General features: G+C 41.5%; 2 protein-coding genes across 5 annotated transcripts; one reads left to right on the top strand and one right to left on the bottom strand.

The window, feature by feature from the left end:
• The first annotated feature begins 921 nt into the window (after nucleotides 1-921).
• Nucleotides 922-3683, top strand: cdca3 (cell division cycle associated 3). The gene is made up of 6 exons (XM_050047456.1): nucleotides 922-1036; nucleotides 1578-1728; nucleotides 1815-1911; nucleotides 1997-2902; nucleotides 2979-3046; nucleotides 3415-3683. The coding sequence occupies exons 2-6, from the start codon at nucleotides 1597-1599 to the stop codon at nucleotides 3505-3507; spliced, it is 1296 nt and encodes a 431-aa protein (XP_049903413.1). The 5' UTR covers nucleotides 922-1036; nucleotides 1578-1596; the 3' UTR covers nucleotides 3508-3683.
• A 3026-nt stretch (nucleotides 3684-6709) lies between these two features.
• On the bottom strand, nucleotides 6710-12898 carry gnb3a (guanine nucleotide binding protein (G protein), beta polypeptide 3a). Of its 4 annotated transcripts, none has more exons than XM_050047475.1 (9): nucleotides 12685-12898; nucleotides 9109-9229; nucleotides 8818-8963; nucleotides 8494-8557; nucleotides 7829-7991; nucleotides 7646-7712; nucleotides 7342-7543; nucleotides 7038-7254; nucleotides 6710-6896 (listed from the first exon to the last, which is right to left on the bottom strand). In XM_050047475.1, exons 2-9 carry the CDS (start codon nucleotides 9163-9165, stop codon nucleotides 6790-6792), a joined length of 1023 nt encoding a protein of 340 aa, XP_049903432.1. In that variant the 5' UTR covers nucleotides 9166-9229; nucleotides 12685-12898; the 3' UTR covers nucleotides 6710-6789. The 4 variants fall into 4 exon arrangements, with proteins under 4 accessions (XP_049903432.1, XP_049903434.1, XP_049903435.1 ...); XM_050047477.1 differs by having other exon boundaries at nucleotides 12731-12898; XM_050047478.1 differs by lacking the exon at nucleotides 12685-12898 and adding an exon at nucleotides 10084-10199.
• Between the last annotated feature and the right edge of the window lie 2732 nt (nucleotides 12899-15630).

Here is a 15630-nt window from a genome sequence, read left to right as displayed (position 1 = left end):
GAGCTTTGAAGGTGCCACCAGATAATTTTTAGAGTTTAGTTGGAAAAAGTACATTTTCAAAAATTATTTTAGCTCCTGTTGCTGCTCTGTTGGCCAGAGAGAGACATCTTGAAACTTAAGTGGTCATGAAATGTCAACTGTACATCTAGAAAACATAAATTGTGATATTAAACATGGTATACAGATAAGTAAATTGAATAAGAAGTCAAATTCAAATGCCTTTTCCATTTTGAAGACAGAATATGGGAGCAGAATTATGAATGGCAATTTGATTTAGTTTTTAGTTATATTAATTTGCATTATTAATGTATAATTTCAATGCAAATGTAATTTATCAGTTTTATGTTAGCTCTTGAAAATGTATCATGATTTTAACAAAGCACACTCCAGCTTCCATAGTTAAGTAAATTTCTGTCAAAAATAAATAAATAAAATAAAATAAATACATAAATAAAATAGAATGAAATAAAATAAAAATAATAAAAATACATAAATAAAACAAAATAAAATGAAATAAAATAAAATGAAATAGAATACAATAAAATGAAATAAATAAATAAATAGTATATTTTCTAAGATTCAAGCATTTCCACAGAAATTTAAAAAAGATAGATAGATAGATAGATAGGTACTTTATTAATTCTAAGGTAAATTACGAGTAAATAAGTATCACATTATCATATCTAATATTGCCTTTAGGGCAGTTTGATCATGGAGAAACATGTTTTAGGAGAATTACTCCAACGTAACTTTTATTATCCTCCCCACATGTGACAAAAACAAAGCCTTCATTTTAAATTTGAAAAGCACTATCAGTACGTCACCACGCCCAGCTCTGGAACGCAGCGCTCTGAGCCAATCAGCACCGAGTAGGCGGGGAGGACGCGCTCGCTGATTGGTTCGTTCAAAAATAACATACACGCAACCCCGCCATTTAAATGTTTTAAAACTCGCGTGCTTCCCGTTTATCTCAAGTGAGTTTAAGTGAAAGGAGAATAAGCGACACGCCTGATAGACTGTCTTCATCTCGTTTAAGGTAAGCTAGAGACTTTATGTGAAACTGTGCACCTCGCTATAAGTAAGTTAAAGTAGTCTGCACTCTATAAGACTAATTACGGTCAAAGGTTGCTATCCCAGCGTTATAGTTTCATCTAATTTTAAGTTTAAAATAAGGACACCTCACGCTAACTGACCTTCTAAGCTAGCTTGTTGTTAGCATGCTAGCTTCTCTCATTTTCAGCTGTTTGTTTTTAATTGTTATATTGACTTAGTGATGAAAGTATGTAAACAGGCTACGTTATATTAAATTGAAATTATGTCATGTATCAGTGCTGTACGAGACTGAATTAAGGGATGTATTTAAATAGTTATATCCAGGAGGGCACGTTTTTCATTGTATGGAAATTAGCTGTTTGCATTTGATTTACAAATGACTGTATAGGCTGCTCCTTGAATCCTCAAGTGTCTTAACCTTTTTGCTTTTTTGTTACCATATTTGTTTTATGTTTTATTGTTTATTTTATTATGTTGCTCATGTAGACAATAAATTGTGTTCTCATCTGTTTTGTTTGATCCAGGTAAAATTAAATAAGCATCATGGGATCCAGTGGGAGCAAGATGGTTGTCTCTGCACCAGTGAAACACCAAGTAGTCTTCAAAAACAGTCGAGTTGGTGAACTGATGGATCCACGCTCTCCTTCAACAGGAATCGACCGCACACCCATTCAGGTAGGTCACCTGGCTGACTTGCTACCAGTAAGCTATAGTGGGGAAACATTCGAAAACAGGTTAACCATACCAAATACTTTTCCTAGGTCAATGTGTCCAAAACTGATGGTCCACTGGCATTCACTGATCCCCGCTCACCTACTATTGGCATCAGCCGCACCCCTGTCAGAGAAGTCATGAGAGGTAACTATAAATAATAATGTCAGCTTTTGTGTTTCTCACCTTCAAAATGCGCTGGAACATAATTTTCTTCCATTTGTCCCCACAGCGACAGTTGGATCGTTTGCCCGTCGCCTGGGCATGCTGCTGCACAATGAGACTGAAGGCAAAGTCTCTGAAGCCCCTCAGAAAAACGTCAGTGATGCTGTGGAAGAAGAGGGGGTCTTCGAGAGTGAAGAGCTGGCTTCCACAGAACCCCTCCTGACTCCTCAGCCCTCCCACACCTTTGGCTCCATGGATGATCACGCAACCCTCCTGGCCACCCCTGTGCAACCCCCTCTTGAAAGTGTGGGTGACTCGAGCCCCTTTGTGCTTCTTGAGAATCCCCAAGTGGAAGTGGAGATAGAAACTGTTGTAGACATCAGCCTGGAGGAGGCTGAAGAAGCAAGAGAGTCTCCTCTTCACAAGAGACTGAGCATGAGCCTGATAACTTGCCATGAGGGGGCAACATCATCCCAGATCTTTGCTGAGGTGCACCATGACAGCGCTTCATCCCCGGCGCCTAGCGCCGAAGTGGAGCTACTCAAGAATAGTGTGGATCATTCTTATGCTCTTCCTGTTGTCAGTGTTGAACCAGAGGTGCCTGCTGACCTTCCCATCCCCATTGATTCAGATGGTTCCCCTGCACAGCCTGAAGAAGCAGAGCCATCTTCTGAGGAAGCCAAAGAGCTTGTTGAAGAATCCTCTTTGCCTCCTGCACCAGAGCCACCGACTGTCCCCAGCCCAGAGCAGCCACCGCCCAGCACCGGCATCCGCTGCCCCACTTTCGACTCAAAGAGCCCCAGTCAGGTGGTCTTTAAGCCGCAGTGGTTGGGAAAAAGTTTTGGCGCCTCTGGGCTGAGAGCCAGAGGAGTGCAGGGTGGGAAAGGAGGCTCCTCTCCTCTTGCTGTCCGCATGGCCGTGAAGAAAGTCACCGATGAGAACCAGAGACTTTCTGGAAAAACAAAGCAGAAAGGTGTGTAGAATGTTTGTGGCTTCTCGTAATCTACGATGACAAGATGTTGTTGTTTCATGATTCCTTTCTTTTCAAGGTACTGAAGGCCGCTCCCCGCTGCAGGTCCTTAAGGCGACCAACTCTCCCAGGGACCAGCGTCCACAGGTATTGTAAACAAGCATGCACTCAGCTTCTCTCTTCATTTGCTGAAGTCCAGTGTGTAGGATGTAGTGGCATCAGCAGTGAGGACTCCATGGAAGAGGACCCACTCTGTATGTAGATATAAATAGCTCATTGTATGAAAACAAAACACAATGATTCCTATTTTCGGGTGATTATAAACTAATAAAAACATAGTTATGAATATTTTATACCATCTCTGCTGATAGATGCCCCTAAATCCTACACACTGGTCCTTTTTTAAATTTGAACTTATATTGACTTTTAAGGTGGTGTTGAGTAATGTAGTTGTCCTAAACTGAACACAGAAAGTAAATCAGTTGCTGAGGTAAAGTGTCCTCCCCACTTTCCAGATGAAGCTGAAGGTGTCCACCCCAGATAAGCAGAGGCTCGGACAGATGGATCGCAGAGTGCTGGCAGTGTCTTTGGATAAGGAGAACAGATAATTCACTGCAGAGACGTGTACAGAATCCTGCTGCTTTTACACCTTTTAAAACAAGCTTTTATATGTACAGCTTTCTTTAACCTTTCTTTTCCCTGTTTATATTACATTTATTACTACAGTTTTCTATCCTCTTGTAAATATAAATAAAATTATTTGCATTCATACTTCAGCTTTAAATCTTCGTATTAGTTGTGAATTAGTTTCGTTATTGTTTCTCTTGAGCTTTTCTTGTGTTTTTTCCTGATACTCTTTAACTTAATTATTTCTACAGAATAAATTGTACATTTCCTGTCTGTATTTGTAACAGAATGAAAACTCAACACTAAGTATTCATTCATTTTGTAAGAAATGTATTTAATGCCAGTGCCTTTTGAATCACAATTCTCCTGATTTATAGTTTATGCATCTTCATCCTCATTTTTAGGTCAGAGTTTGTAATGAGTTTTCTATAATAATAAACACTAGAGGGAGCCTGTAAATGACCCACAGTGTTTTAAGTTTATCCATAAGAAGATACCACATGTTTGCAGGTTTTCAAACATAAAAATTCTTTCATGTACTTAAAGTACAAGTTTTTGTCACAGTGAAAATGAATTTGAATGAAAGTTGTAAACAATCATACTGACACCTTAAGGGTTAATTTATAGCATTTCAACAGTGTTGATGCCATATTTCACTGGTTACTGACCCCCAAAGCATAACAGGAGGTTACATTGCCTTTTTTAAATTTTATTCTACAGGTTGTAAAACTTTTTTCATATATGCAGTACACCTACATCTCAGCTTTAATTCATTTTGTAAGACAGAGAAAATGAATCAAGATTGTTATTTTTACAGTTCAGGATAGTATTCAATATATTGAACTTACAAAAATCTTACAGGATAAGGGTCTGGTGGAGACCTGGGGCCAATTCACAGACACCCTGAGAATCCTCTCAGATAGTTCCTAACTTAGTAAGGAGTGTGGTTGACCCCGTTGCTAGGTGTGATGCATTCTTTTAACAGATGTGATTGGTTGTCAGCGGCACCACCCTTTGGGTGTGGACACCCAGTGGAAATGAAATGAGCTGTGAAAGTGTTGTCATTGTTAGTGTGATCACTCTGATGATGGAAGGTTGAGACAGACTCAAGTCATCACTGCTGCACTGTTGCATTTATCCAGTTTTACAAATATATAACTGTTGTGATCATTTTATATCTGGTGTTATAGCTTTAGGTGAGAAATGTGTGTGTTAAAGATCACAACATCTGCAAACTCCTCCTCCCTACTCCTAACAGTTTTTCACCTAAGGAGCTATTTTAAGGTCTAAGACGCTCTGTGAATAACTTTTATCTTTACATCTTTACCTAGTCTTAACTTTAAAGGGAACTTCTGAGAAAACGTCACAGTTCTAAAAATGTTCTTGGAATTTTACCACTTGGAGTAACTCTATGTACTAGGAAGCTTTGTGAATACAGCCCCTGACCACAAGCTATACTGACAGAGCCTTTACTCTCTGCTTAACAGCCTCATCTTGCAGTAGAGAAGTACGCAGTTAAAACAACCAAAGAGTCAATAGAACAATTGCGAAACACCAGGGAGAAGAACTCAATCATCCCAGTGTGATGTTTGCAGGAAATAATCTGCTTAAAGTTCATCCAAATCACTCATTTTATACAAACTTCCTGAAGTTATTGCGGTTATTATTTGGGTTAACTGTACAGTTAATGAGTTTTTCTGTATTTCTTTTGTAAAGCATTAAATATACTATAAAAATGTCCATTAGTCAGGGGTCGTCAGTTTACTTAATGATAGAAGAGGGGTCCCTTAAAGAAAAAGGTTGGAAACGATTGGTTTGTGCCCTTTTGTCTCCATTTTTAGCTAAAACAATAGCAAAGCTTCATTGACAAACACCAGAGGGAGCCTGTGAATGAACCAAGACATTTTAAGTTAATCCCTTAAAGGATGCCACATGTTTGTATGCTTTTCTCCAAACATCTAAATTCTTTCATTGACTAAAAGTACTTGCACAGTGAAAATAAATTTGAGTTGTGAACCATAAAACTGACATCTTAAACATTAATTTAAAATAGTGCCTCACTCAATATCCAGTGGGATTTAATTATGGACATGTTATAAACAACATAACTGAAGTCAGCATGTCATAAAGTAACACTACAGACTTGTGTTAATGCAGAATCCCATGTTTATTAGACAGTCTTTAAGAAAGGTAGTATTGCTTTACTTTGCACAGTGTGTATCCAGTGTTGGAAAAGAGGCAGGCCAACTTCTAGAGAGAACTTAAACATTTTTTCTGTATGTACACAAACTGTCCTTCAAGTTAAACTCATACCACGCAGAGGAAAAGGTAAGCAGTCACATACAGATTCAGATGTATTGCTCACATGCACACAATAGCCGATATCATCCGTGTAACACTCGTACAAAAAGTCCTCCTGTCCTGAGACAAATGGGGTCATCTCTCTTTGTTTTTGTAAGTGCTTAGTGAACCATGAAAACCATTTTATTATCCCATCTGTCAGTTCAACAGTTTAACCCAAAGCACTTTTCAGGTCTGGCTACAGTGGGGAAGGGGTTAGGCCAAATGATAAGACCCCAAATCCTGGTAAATAATTGTCCAATCACGTACAAAACAACTCAAACACTAATGTAGACATCTGCAAACTAGAACTCCATTTTAATTAAACTTAGAAAATGAAAAGAAAGAAAATGTAAGCATCTAGGGAATCTACCAAAACTAAGAACAAACAACAGTCTGAAACAAAAAAAAAGCAAATGCTCATATTAATCATGACATAACTTATGCATTGATATAAAACACAGCATATTAGTATAGCTAGTGTGAACCTACACAGGCTGTAACTTGACACAATTCTATCTCATCCAGTGTGCTACCATTTCCATTTGGCAACTGTTCTCATTGGGTGACCTCTGAATTGCTGTGATAAATGTGCATATCGTTATTTTAACCGCAATATAATAAACTATTAAGAGGAATGATCTGTTACTGAGACCCCCGCCCTTCGTCCCACCCCTTAAATTCCCCCATAACGTGAGAAGAAAGGTGAGAGCGCGACGTGAGGGGAGAAAAATCTTCACATTACAACCCCTCTCCAACATTAGATAGGACTTGGCACAATTAAAATACCCTCTTCTCACCCTATGTGGCTCCTCGTCCCTCATCCCCTCCCTCAAACTCCAATTTCTTTTTTTTTTTTTATCTTCTTCACTTTCTCCCAGGCAGATACTCTCTCTCTCTGTGCTCACTGGTAAGGAGCAGCCTCAGTTCCATATCTTGAGGAAGCTGTCCCAGGATCCTGTGCAACACGCCATCCCGTCTGAGGACACTCCGATACAGCTCACTCTGTTGTCGTGACCAGCCAGCACTCCTGGACCACAGCACAGAAGGACAAAGATGACGTAAGCTAAGCAAAGTATAAAATGACTCAGCTGTTGAGCACTCCACCTCAGATGCTTTGAAATAAGTTTCTAAATTCACTCTATTGTGTCTATTTTCCACCCGTACTCACCCACTCTCTCAGATTTAAGTGTGTCCCAGATGTTGACGTTGAAGTCGTCATAGCCAGCCAGCAACAGGCGTCCAGACAGGGAGGGGGCCAGGGAGGTCACCCCGCACATGATGCTGGAGTCCTGGTAGGTAATGAGGTCCTGGTCGGCTCGCAGGTCATACAGCTTACAGGTGGCGTCATCCGACCCTGTTATCACTGCGTTCCCATTAGGAAAGAACTGCAAGAAAGATAAGTGATTAGAAACTGGGCCTCCTTTGGGCCAAAATATTAAAGCAGAGCTGGTGGGCACCCTCCTCATCCTCACCCCGATTGCGTTGATGTCACTCTCGTGGCCTCCAAAAGTCTGTCTGCATGTGGCCTCCCTGATGTCCCACAGCTTGGCCGTGAAGTCACACGCCCCCGAGATGAAAAACTTGAAGTCTGGGGACACGGCCAGGGACATGCAGTCTCCCTGGTGTCCTGCAAAGACGGTCTTCTGGGTCCCTGTCTCGATGTCCCATAGTACGCTAGAAGGAGACAGACCAAAGACAATATTAATTCCTGTTTTCACTACAGAGAGAAAAGCGGTACTGTGCTTTCAAGTTTGGTTAATCACACTGTATTCTTACCAAGTGCAGTCTCCAGAGCTGGTGATGATCTCACTGTCACTGAGGAAACGACAGCAGGACAGGTAACCTGGGCAACCGAAGAAATACCATATGAGAAGCGAACAAAAGGAGGGCACAAGTCCAAGGTAAGAACATCAGTGACTTCAAGTGATTTAACTCCCGAGCTGTGTCGTCCTAAAGTACCTGTGTGTGCCGCCAACTCGCGCATGACCTTGACGTTCCCATCCTTGCCCTTGAGGTTGTAGATGGAGCACATGTTGTCCAGACCACCACAAGCCACTAGGTTCCCCGAGGGTGCGTAGGCACAAGTCATCACCCACGATGACTTGAGAGGGATGGCATTCACCTGGGGACACACAGAAGAAGACAGGTGAAACTCTTGTCTTCAAGTACTGGAACCAAATAGTAAACACTGAATCTGAATGTACGCCACAAACACCTAAAGGCTCTGAAAACATGTTTTTACATCAGGTTATTAGCATCAGCAACAGCGTCCTGCAGGAACACACTAATGTCTGGCAAAGTTAGAAAAAAGGGTTATATGACATTGGAGATTTCTCTTTAAGATGTATTTTAAATTTTGAGTGTTACCTATTTAGTCACTGATATTTACTGTTTCAGAGTAAGATGTGAGGTCCAATTTTTCAGGGGTTTTAAACAGCGAGGTTATCTGTGAATATGTGCATTTTGATGTGTGTGAGGGTGATGATACATGCCAAAGTTTTGACCTCAGTTACTGCTAGCCCAGTCTAAGCTGGGAAAGCAAATTCATGTCTTCTGATGGTGTACCTTTGTTCTCATTTGCCATCACTGTCATCATGATACACGCATCATTTGCTCTCTCCTACCTTGTTGGTCGTGATGCTGTCCCACACGATGAGTTTTCCATCTTGTGAGGCGCTGACACACAGCCTGGTAGCGTAACAATGATAGTGATTGAAAAAGATGGAGACAGAGAGATAAGGAGACACATAAGCTGAAAAATCAACACCAGGCATGTCCCTCATAATAAATCCAGTTAAAAGTGTACTTCAGAAATCTATTTCACCTATTAGAATTTGCCGTAATTGGCTCTCCTCACTCTAATTTTGAGCCAAATTTATTAAGATCTTGGCTGTGAAATAAAAACAACAGGTGGTCTTTTAATTTGTGTATGTGTGCTGTGTATTTACGTGGAGTCAGTGCCCCAGTGCATGGCGTAGATCTTTGCAAGGTGACCCCTTAGTGTTTTCCTGGTCTTCAGCTGGACCCGCCCCACCACATTGATCCCGGCTGCGGCTTCTTGCAGCGTGGTGTCCTGCACCGCCTTACGAGCTGCCTGGGGAGCAGACGCAGACACAGGTAGTCAGGTTACTGCCAGTATTGATCAAAGATGTGGTTATGAATAATATATATTCAGGTCATAGTGACGAGCAAAGCCACATAATGATAAATAATGTGGACAGCCACATGGGCCTACTGACAGTGATCTGGTCTTTGAGATTGTCTGCCTCCTTTCGCAATTGCTCCATTTCACCCATGGCGATGGTTGTTAGGCACTGTCACCGATGGAGACAGGGTGTGATGGCAGGAAAGCAGATAATCCTGAAAAGAAGAAGAAGAAGAAGAAGAAGAGGGGTGGGGAGAGAGTGGAAATAGAATTAAGTTACCAAGAAATCTTTCAAGAAAATAGTTGCAATCTTCTCATTTATCTTCATGTAGCAGCATTCCCTGTACAAATACTTAATGCTGGAATTTTACCTGCAGCCACCTGCACGATTAGTAATCCTCCCTTGCTCCAGTCTCCAAGTAAGTGCTATTTTGCAAGTCAAACTGGCCCTCGTCTACTTTGCAAACTTTCATAAACAGGCAAGAGCACGCACACAAACCCATAGAACACACCTACACACGCAGTCATGCACACAAACACACGCAGACTGCATGAATATTCAAGCTTGACATTAGCAGCCAAAGTATTTGCTCTTCAGATGATGTGATACTTCTCGAGAGCACACATCCTCACCCTGAATGTACACACAAACCAGAATGTCCTGTAACAATGTCACCAGTGTGTGTTGGCTCTTGGCTCTCACTTGTCGACAAACTCACCGCGACAGCGATGACAGGTGGTTTGAGCCATTTAACACTCCAGTGAGCTCTCACCTAATGTTGATGGCTATTGAATTTGGTAATGTCATGATTAAATGAGTAATGTTTAGCAGTCAACCAATCACCTAATGGACAAACTCATACAGTGTGACAAATGCAATCAAGGCACAAGTGGAAAAGGCAGAGTCACGGAGCTGATTGAGCGAAGAGACATGTCAGTGACTTCATGCTAAAGCAGCACAATATAACAAACCCCAACCACAACAACAACACCCTCCTTCTACACGTGCAGGTATCACAAACGTCTTTTCTCTCTTTAAATGCTGTGATGCTATGTCCTTTTATCTTACCTTGAAAACTGATAGGAGGGAATACTTGCGTTGATCTTATCGTATGCGTCCCTGCAGCAATCTCTTTCTCTCTTTCACTATTTGAATGAGTGCCCCTGTCAAAACACATGACCAAGTGGATTTGCCTCTAATTTGTTTGAAGTGAAAAGGAGAGGAAGGGAAGGAGGGTGTGACTCTGTAAAAGAAAGAGATTTGCCTTAATTGTTTGCCACTCTGTGCTCTATCCCTTATCTATCAGTAATGTTTAAGTGAATGGAGGGCTGGCCTGAAACGTGCTAAAATACAATTAGAGTGCTGATTTATGGTCTTTATAGTAGTGCTGTGCTCCCAACACTTGAGCAGCTACAGTATGGGTGTCCTGCCTCAAACTGCTGATGACTACATTGTCCCTGAGGTTGGTAGCAGGGGATTTTAGGCATTTGTTCCAGATGGTAAATTGCTTCAATAATGAGTGTTGTAATGAATGCTTGAGTGTTTTAGTCGTGCTATTACCCTTTTGCCATTCTGTTCCTGGGACCCTGCCATTGTTCCATGTGATTAAATGACTGCTAGGGCTTCCTGGATAGTGAAGTGCATTAACACAGCCAGAGAGACGAGGCAGCAGAGGGAGGGGAAGGGAGCGGAGGGTGGTGGGTAAGAGGCGAGGCAGGAGAGTGAGTTTTAAATCCTACTGGCTGAGATTTTAAAGGGAAGCCTTTTGAATCAAATCTGCTCTCATCCGATTACTGACTGCTCTTTGCATCTGGATAAGAGATGGAGAAAGGGGGGTGTGTGTGTGTGTGTGGGGGGGGGGGGGCTGATAGTGGGATGAGAATGAGGGAGGGGGCAGATGGAGGACAGCAGAGAGAGTTGTGAGAGTGTGAGGCTATGGCAGGTGGAGTGTTTTTGGTGTGACTGGGCCTATGAACTTGAGTCTGATCGGTGACTGTTTGCATCTTTAACTCAGGCAAGGGCGTAGGTTTCATCAGCAACACTTCACTTTCTGCACTCTGGTGAACTTTAATGCACCAATTGTTCCTTTTCTGCATCAATTTACGATGGAAATGTCTTTAATTCCATCAAAATAAAAGTCCTCTGCTTTCATGTTTCTATTGGGGGGTGACAAATGCACATGTCATAATTCTCAAGGGGGAAATGCCCCCTGTGTCCCACCAAAATCGACACCTATGACCTCAGCTGAGAGCTCCTGACTTGTTACAAGTGCATTCTTGGTCCAACTTGCAAAACAAGATCTTAATTTGTGTGGTAGATTCTTTTATTTCCTGTATTCCTCACAGCTCGTGACACTAAACCGACACACTGCATCTGTACTAGATTTGAGCGATATGACGATACGTGAATAAATCTGAGTACCACAAAGATTCTGTGACTGTGATAGCTAACCGTACAGTATCTCTGGATGTATAAGGCTGCTTTGGACAGTGTTGTAAATCACTGACCAGGATTGATTTATGATAATATTGTATTTTTGTGTGATTTTTGCATTCAGTTTTTGTCAGGTATTTAGTTGCAGCCCAAAACAGATATACCTATTTTATCCATCATCAGATTCCTTAAACTGTACTATAGGGTTGCAACGGTATGAGATCTTAAAGGTACAATAACTGTCTCAGAAAGTTTGGTAGTTTCACGGTATTACACAATGTTTTGATCATCATTACCAGTTACAGTGGCCTTTACAGGAATTAAAACAGAAGGGTTTCTTTGGTTGAACAAGGTCTTTATAATAACTGGAACTTGAAACCATTTTTTTCATGGAAGTACGTGTTAAAAGACTGATGGCAGTTGATGAGGACAGGAGACGCACACACACAGGTGACATTCTTTCTCAGGTTGCATTGTTTGTCCATACCATAGACAAGCAAATATACACAGTGCGATAACTGTCAATTGTCAACCCACTGTCTACTGTGAAACCAGTATACCCCTCCAACCCTACTGTATGACATTACAGCAGACATCAACATAAAATTAAATATACTATAATAGAGACAACCATTTCCTGTTTGCTTAAAACTGTAGACGCTCAGTATTTTCAAAATAAAATGTAACACTTTGAGTTTTAAATTTCACACCACGCATGATACATTCACACAAACAACTTTTATCTTACAGATTATGTCTGACAGCATTAAGAGTCAGACGACAAAAGGGATATTCGCTTTTTGTCAGATTATCAATCCACGCGACAAAACCAGCGCTGTATGCTGATCCCATGTAAATCCCTCTGTGGTGTGTGAGCCATGAACACAATAAAATGCATGTATGTGCTTTCAGTGTGAGTCGATATAATTTTGTTCTCCACATTTGATATCTAAATGTTTTTCTGATGTACATCGTCCACACTGTAAGATCAGATCATATTGTTAGTGTGCTGCATTTTTAAAAATCAGCAACTTTTTAACTTGGGAATGAACATTTTTTTTACATTTAAGTTTAAGGACACCCAAGAAAGTCCTTATTAAAGATGTTGGTGGTGATAGTCTTTTCAGCCTTGATTCAAATTGTTCATCTGACCCTTTGAATGTGATCCAGCACGTCACAACTTCACAACTACCAAGAACAAAATATGTAAACAGCAACATCTGACCATCCACTCACCAAGCAGGAGACTCCTCTCAATGTGATTTGGTAGATCTTTACTCACTCTTCCTCCAGCGGTCTCCCTCTGGTCGTTGTCATAAGTTCAACCCGCCTGTTACTGCACTTTCTCCCGCTCATTCACTTTTGGTATCACACACAGCGGGATATTCCTCCGTCACTCACTCTCTCCACTGCTCCTGTGAGGAACAGATGAGGATTGGAGGGATGAAGGGAGATCAGTGATGAGGGGATAAACCCTGGGATGGACAGAAAAGAGGGGTGGGGGGTGGGGTGGGGGGGGGGNGACAGTGGGGGAAACCAAACAAGGTGCAGAGCGTGGTTATGGGGTCATAAGACATAAGCTGGGGTGAATCTGTATCAAAAACCGAGAGATGGAAATCATGGAGGGGAGGGGGGGAGGAAGATAAATAGAGGACCTGTGAACATGGCTTTTTATGGTGCTGAGGTAAAAGATCTATGACTGGCAGGAGGGTTTGTGTTTTGTAAACCCAAGTTAAAGCTAATTTTAGAAAGTTTATGGGCAGAGAAGGAGATTGGCAGAGCAGAGATCAGACAGGGTACAGTGGTGGTACAGAGAGTAACTGCAGGATCAGGGAGAGAGGTCTTTCTGGTTCATTCCTTGTACGCAAACAGTACCAACAGGCATGGACACAAACTTACAGCATACAGGACATGTGCTACTATAACTAGCTGTGTCAAAATACAATCTTCTCTCTTTATTTTGACTTAATGTCACACATGAGTGGCCCCCTGTCTGGCCCCAAAACCTCCCTAGTTTGCTCAAGTTCTGCTCCGGTGGGACATTAGTATAAAACAAATACTGAAACCTGAAGTTTCCTCTTTTAATTTTCACCATTGCCTGTTAGAAAGTGTGCAACCTACTGGTGTTGCGCATTATCTAACAAAGCAAATAACCTGTTAGTTATGAAACGGCGCAGCTTACGCTCACTATCCTCAGGCTAAATGGTGGCTCTGTGAGTCTGGCGGCCACATTTAACCCAAAAGACCTGGGATAGGGCCCCTTCAATCAGCTGCTGAAGTGGCATTGAGTAAGATACCGAAACCCTTTTTCAATGTAATGTTTAAATTTCCCTTCATTCCCTTCTTTCTAAAGTTTTCACATTGATCTTTTGACGGTCCGCAGAAGGAGTCGGCAACTGTGTTTACTTACTGTATCATGTGCAATGTGTCTAGAATACATAGTGGTAGTTTGCTGTGAACAAACACGGTGAGACAAGCTATGACCACGTTAACAATGTTAATAAATCTGCCCCATCCAATGCGACCATGAAGTATACAGTTTACAAAATATGAGTGAGGCATATTGCTGATATCTGTAGTTGTTTGGTACACTGGAGTTAATTCTGCCTCTTGCTTTTCAGTGACCTTTGACCTTTTGTTTTCTTATGACGACGGGTTGTTTATCTCATTATCTCAAGATAACAAAGCTAGTTTCTCGATTAAAAAAAAAAAAATTAAGTCACGATCTCAACATAATGGCATTAAAAACATTGCAAACACAACTGTTCTCGGCTTCCATTAGATAGAAAACCAAGCAAAACACATTTAAATGAAATGAAACAGGCTGTGAATTCTCACTAGGGCCCGGGATGCTGCTGTAGCTGATCATGACCTTTGACCTACCTGTAGGTATGCAAAAGTAAAGGAATGTTTCCTCCAAAAATCAGATATACATTAATACTTTCTGTGCAAACCCTTACTGTAGTAAGATAAGGATGATTAAACAACACCATTGTGACTCATACACAGTATGAACTTCTTATAGTTTTCTATCACACTGCAAAAGCCTTGCATTGTGTGTGTGTGTGTGTGTGTGTGTGTGTGTGTGTGTGTGTGTGTGTGTGTGTGTGTATTGCCTACTTCCAGTGTTTATTTTATGCTTCAGTGTGAATAAATTCGGCTCTGTAGTTTAAAAGTGTTGACCTTTACTCACTCACTCGAGCACAGTGACGACAGAAGCAGACCGGCCGTTTTGGCTGAGCTGACCCTGGATTTGGATAAATGGAGCTGAGGGCACTGCTGTGAGATGGAGCGTAAAACCGACAGAAAACCAAAGCGAGGGGAAAAGAAAAGGATTTGTTAGCAGGCGCACTGACACTGGCCGGGATAAAGACACACAGAGAGAGAGAGAGAGATAGTGTTATTTCGGGTTACTATTTAAAGACTAGTGTTGTCGTGATCTTGCATTATCCCTACTATAAAACATTTTATTTTTTACTAGTAGTAGCTTAGATTAAAGTTAACAGTGATTTAGTTGGTTTGGCATTTTTAAAGTCATGTTAGGTTTGTAGCGACGCTAATTCATTGTTAGGTGAGTAGGGTTTTTTAGGTCTATAAAACCTGATGGAGTCACTAAACCTTTTAAGGGACATTCATTCATTCATTTCTGTAACTGCTTATCCTGCTGGGGAGTCATGGGGGGGGGGGGGGGGGGGGCTTGGAGCCTATCCCAACTGACATTGGACAAGTGGCGGGGTACACCCTGGACAGGTTGCCAGACTATCACAGGGCTGACACATAGAGACAGACAACCATTCACACTCATATTCACACCTATGGACAATTTAGAGTCATCAGTTAACCTGCATGCCTTTGGACTGTGGGAGGAAGCCGGAGCACCCGGAGAAAGCCCACACTGACACAGGGAGAACATGCAAACTCCACACAGAAGGGCTCTCCCACCCTGGGATTTGAACCTCCACCTCAAGTCCGAACCAGGAACCCTCTTACTGTGAGGCGACAATGCTAACCACTGTACCACCGTGGCGCCATGCCAACATTCTATAATCCAAAAAACATATTTTTCTTATTACCGGTAGTGTTATTTATGAAACTAGATCATGAGTTGCAGAGTGTTGAAGATATCGGCCGTAGAAATGTCTACCTTCTCTTTAATATAATGGAACTAGATGACACTTGTGA

This window comes from Epinephelus moara, chromosome 6 (genome assembly GCF_006386435.1).
Source record: "Epinephelus moara isolate mb chromosome 6, YSFRI_EMoa_1.0, whole genome shotgun sequence".
NCBI classification, from domain to species: domain Eukaryota; kingdom Metazoa; phylum Chordata; class Actinopteri; order Perciformes; family Serranidae; genus Epinephelus; species Epinephelus moara.
This window is presented reverse-complemented; position numbering and strand designations above follow the sequence as displayed.

Coding starts and splice junctions, on each gene's coding strand:
- cdca3 (XM_050047456.1), top strand. CDS start 1,597: ATGGGATCCAGTGGGAGCAAGATGGTTGTCTCTGCACCAGTGAAACAC. Junction 1,912..1,996: donor TGTCAGAGAAGTCATGAGAG/GTAACTATAAAT, acceptor TTGTCCCCACAG/CGACAGTTGGATCGTTTGCC. Junction 2,903..2,978: donor TGGAAAAACAAAGCAGAAAG/GTGTGTAGAATG, acceptor TTTCTTTTCAAG/GTACTGAAGGCCGCTCCCCG.
- gnb3a (XM_050047475.1), bottom strand. CDS start 9,165: ATGGGTGAAATGGAGCAATTGCGAAAGGAGGCAGACAATCTCAAAGAC. Junction 7,544..7,645: donor AGCTCTGGAGACTGCACTTG/GTAAGAATACAG, acceptor GTCTCCTTCTAG/CGTACTATGGGACATCGAGA. Junction 7,255..7,341: donor GTGACATCAACGCAATCGGG/GTGAGGATGAGG, acceptor TCTTTCTTGCAG/TTCTTTCCTAATGGGAACGC.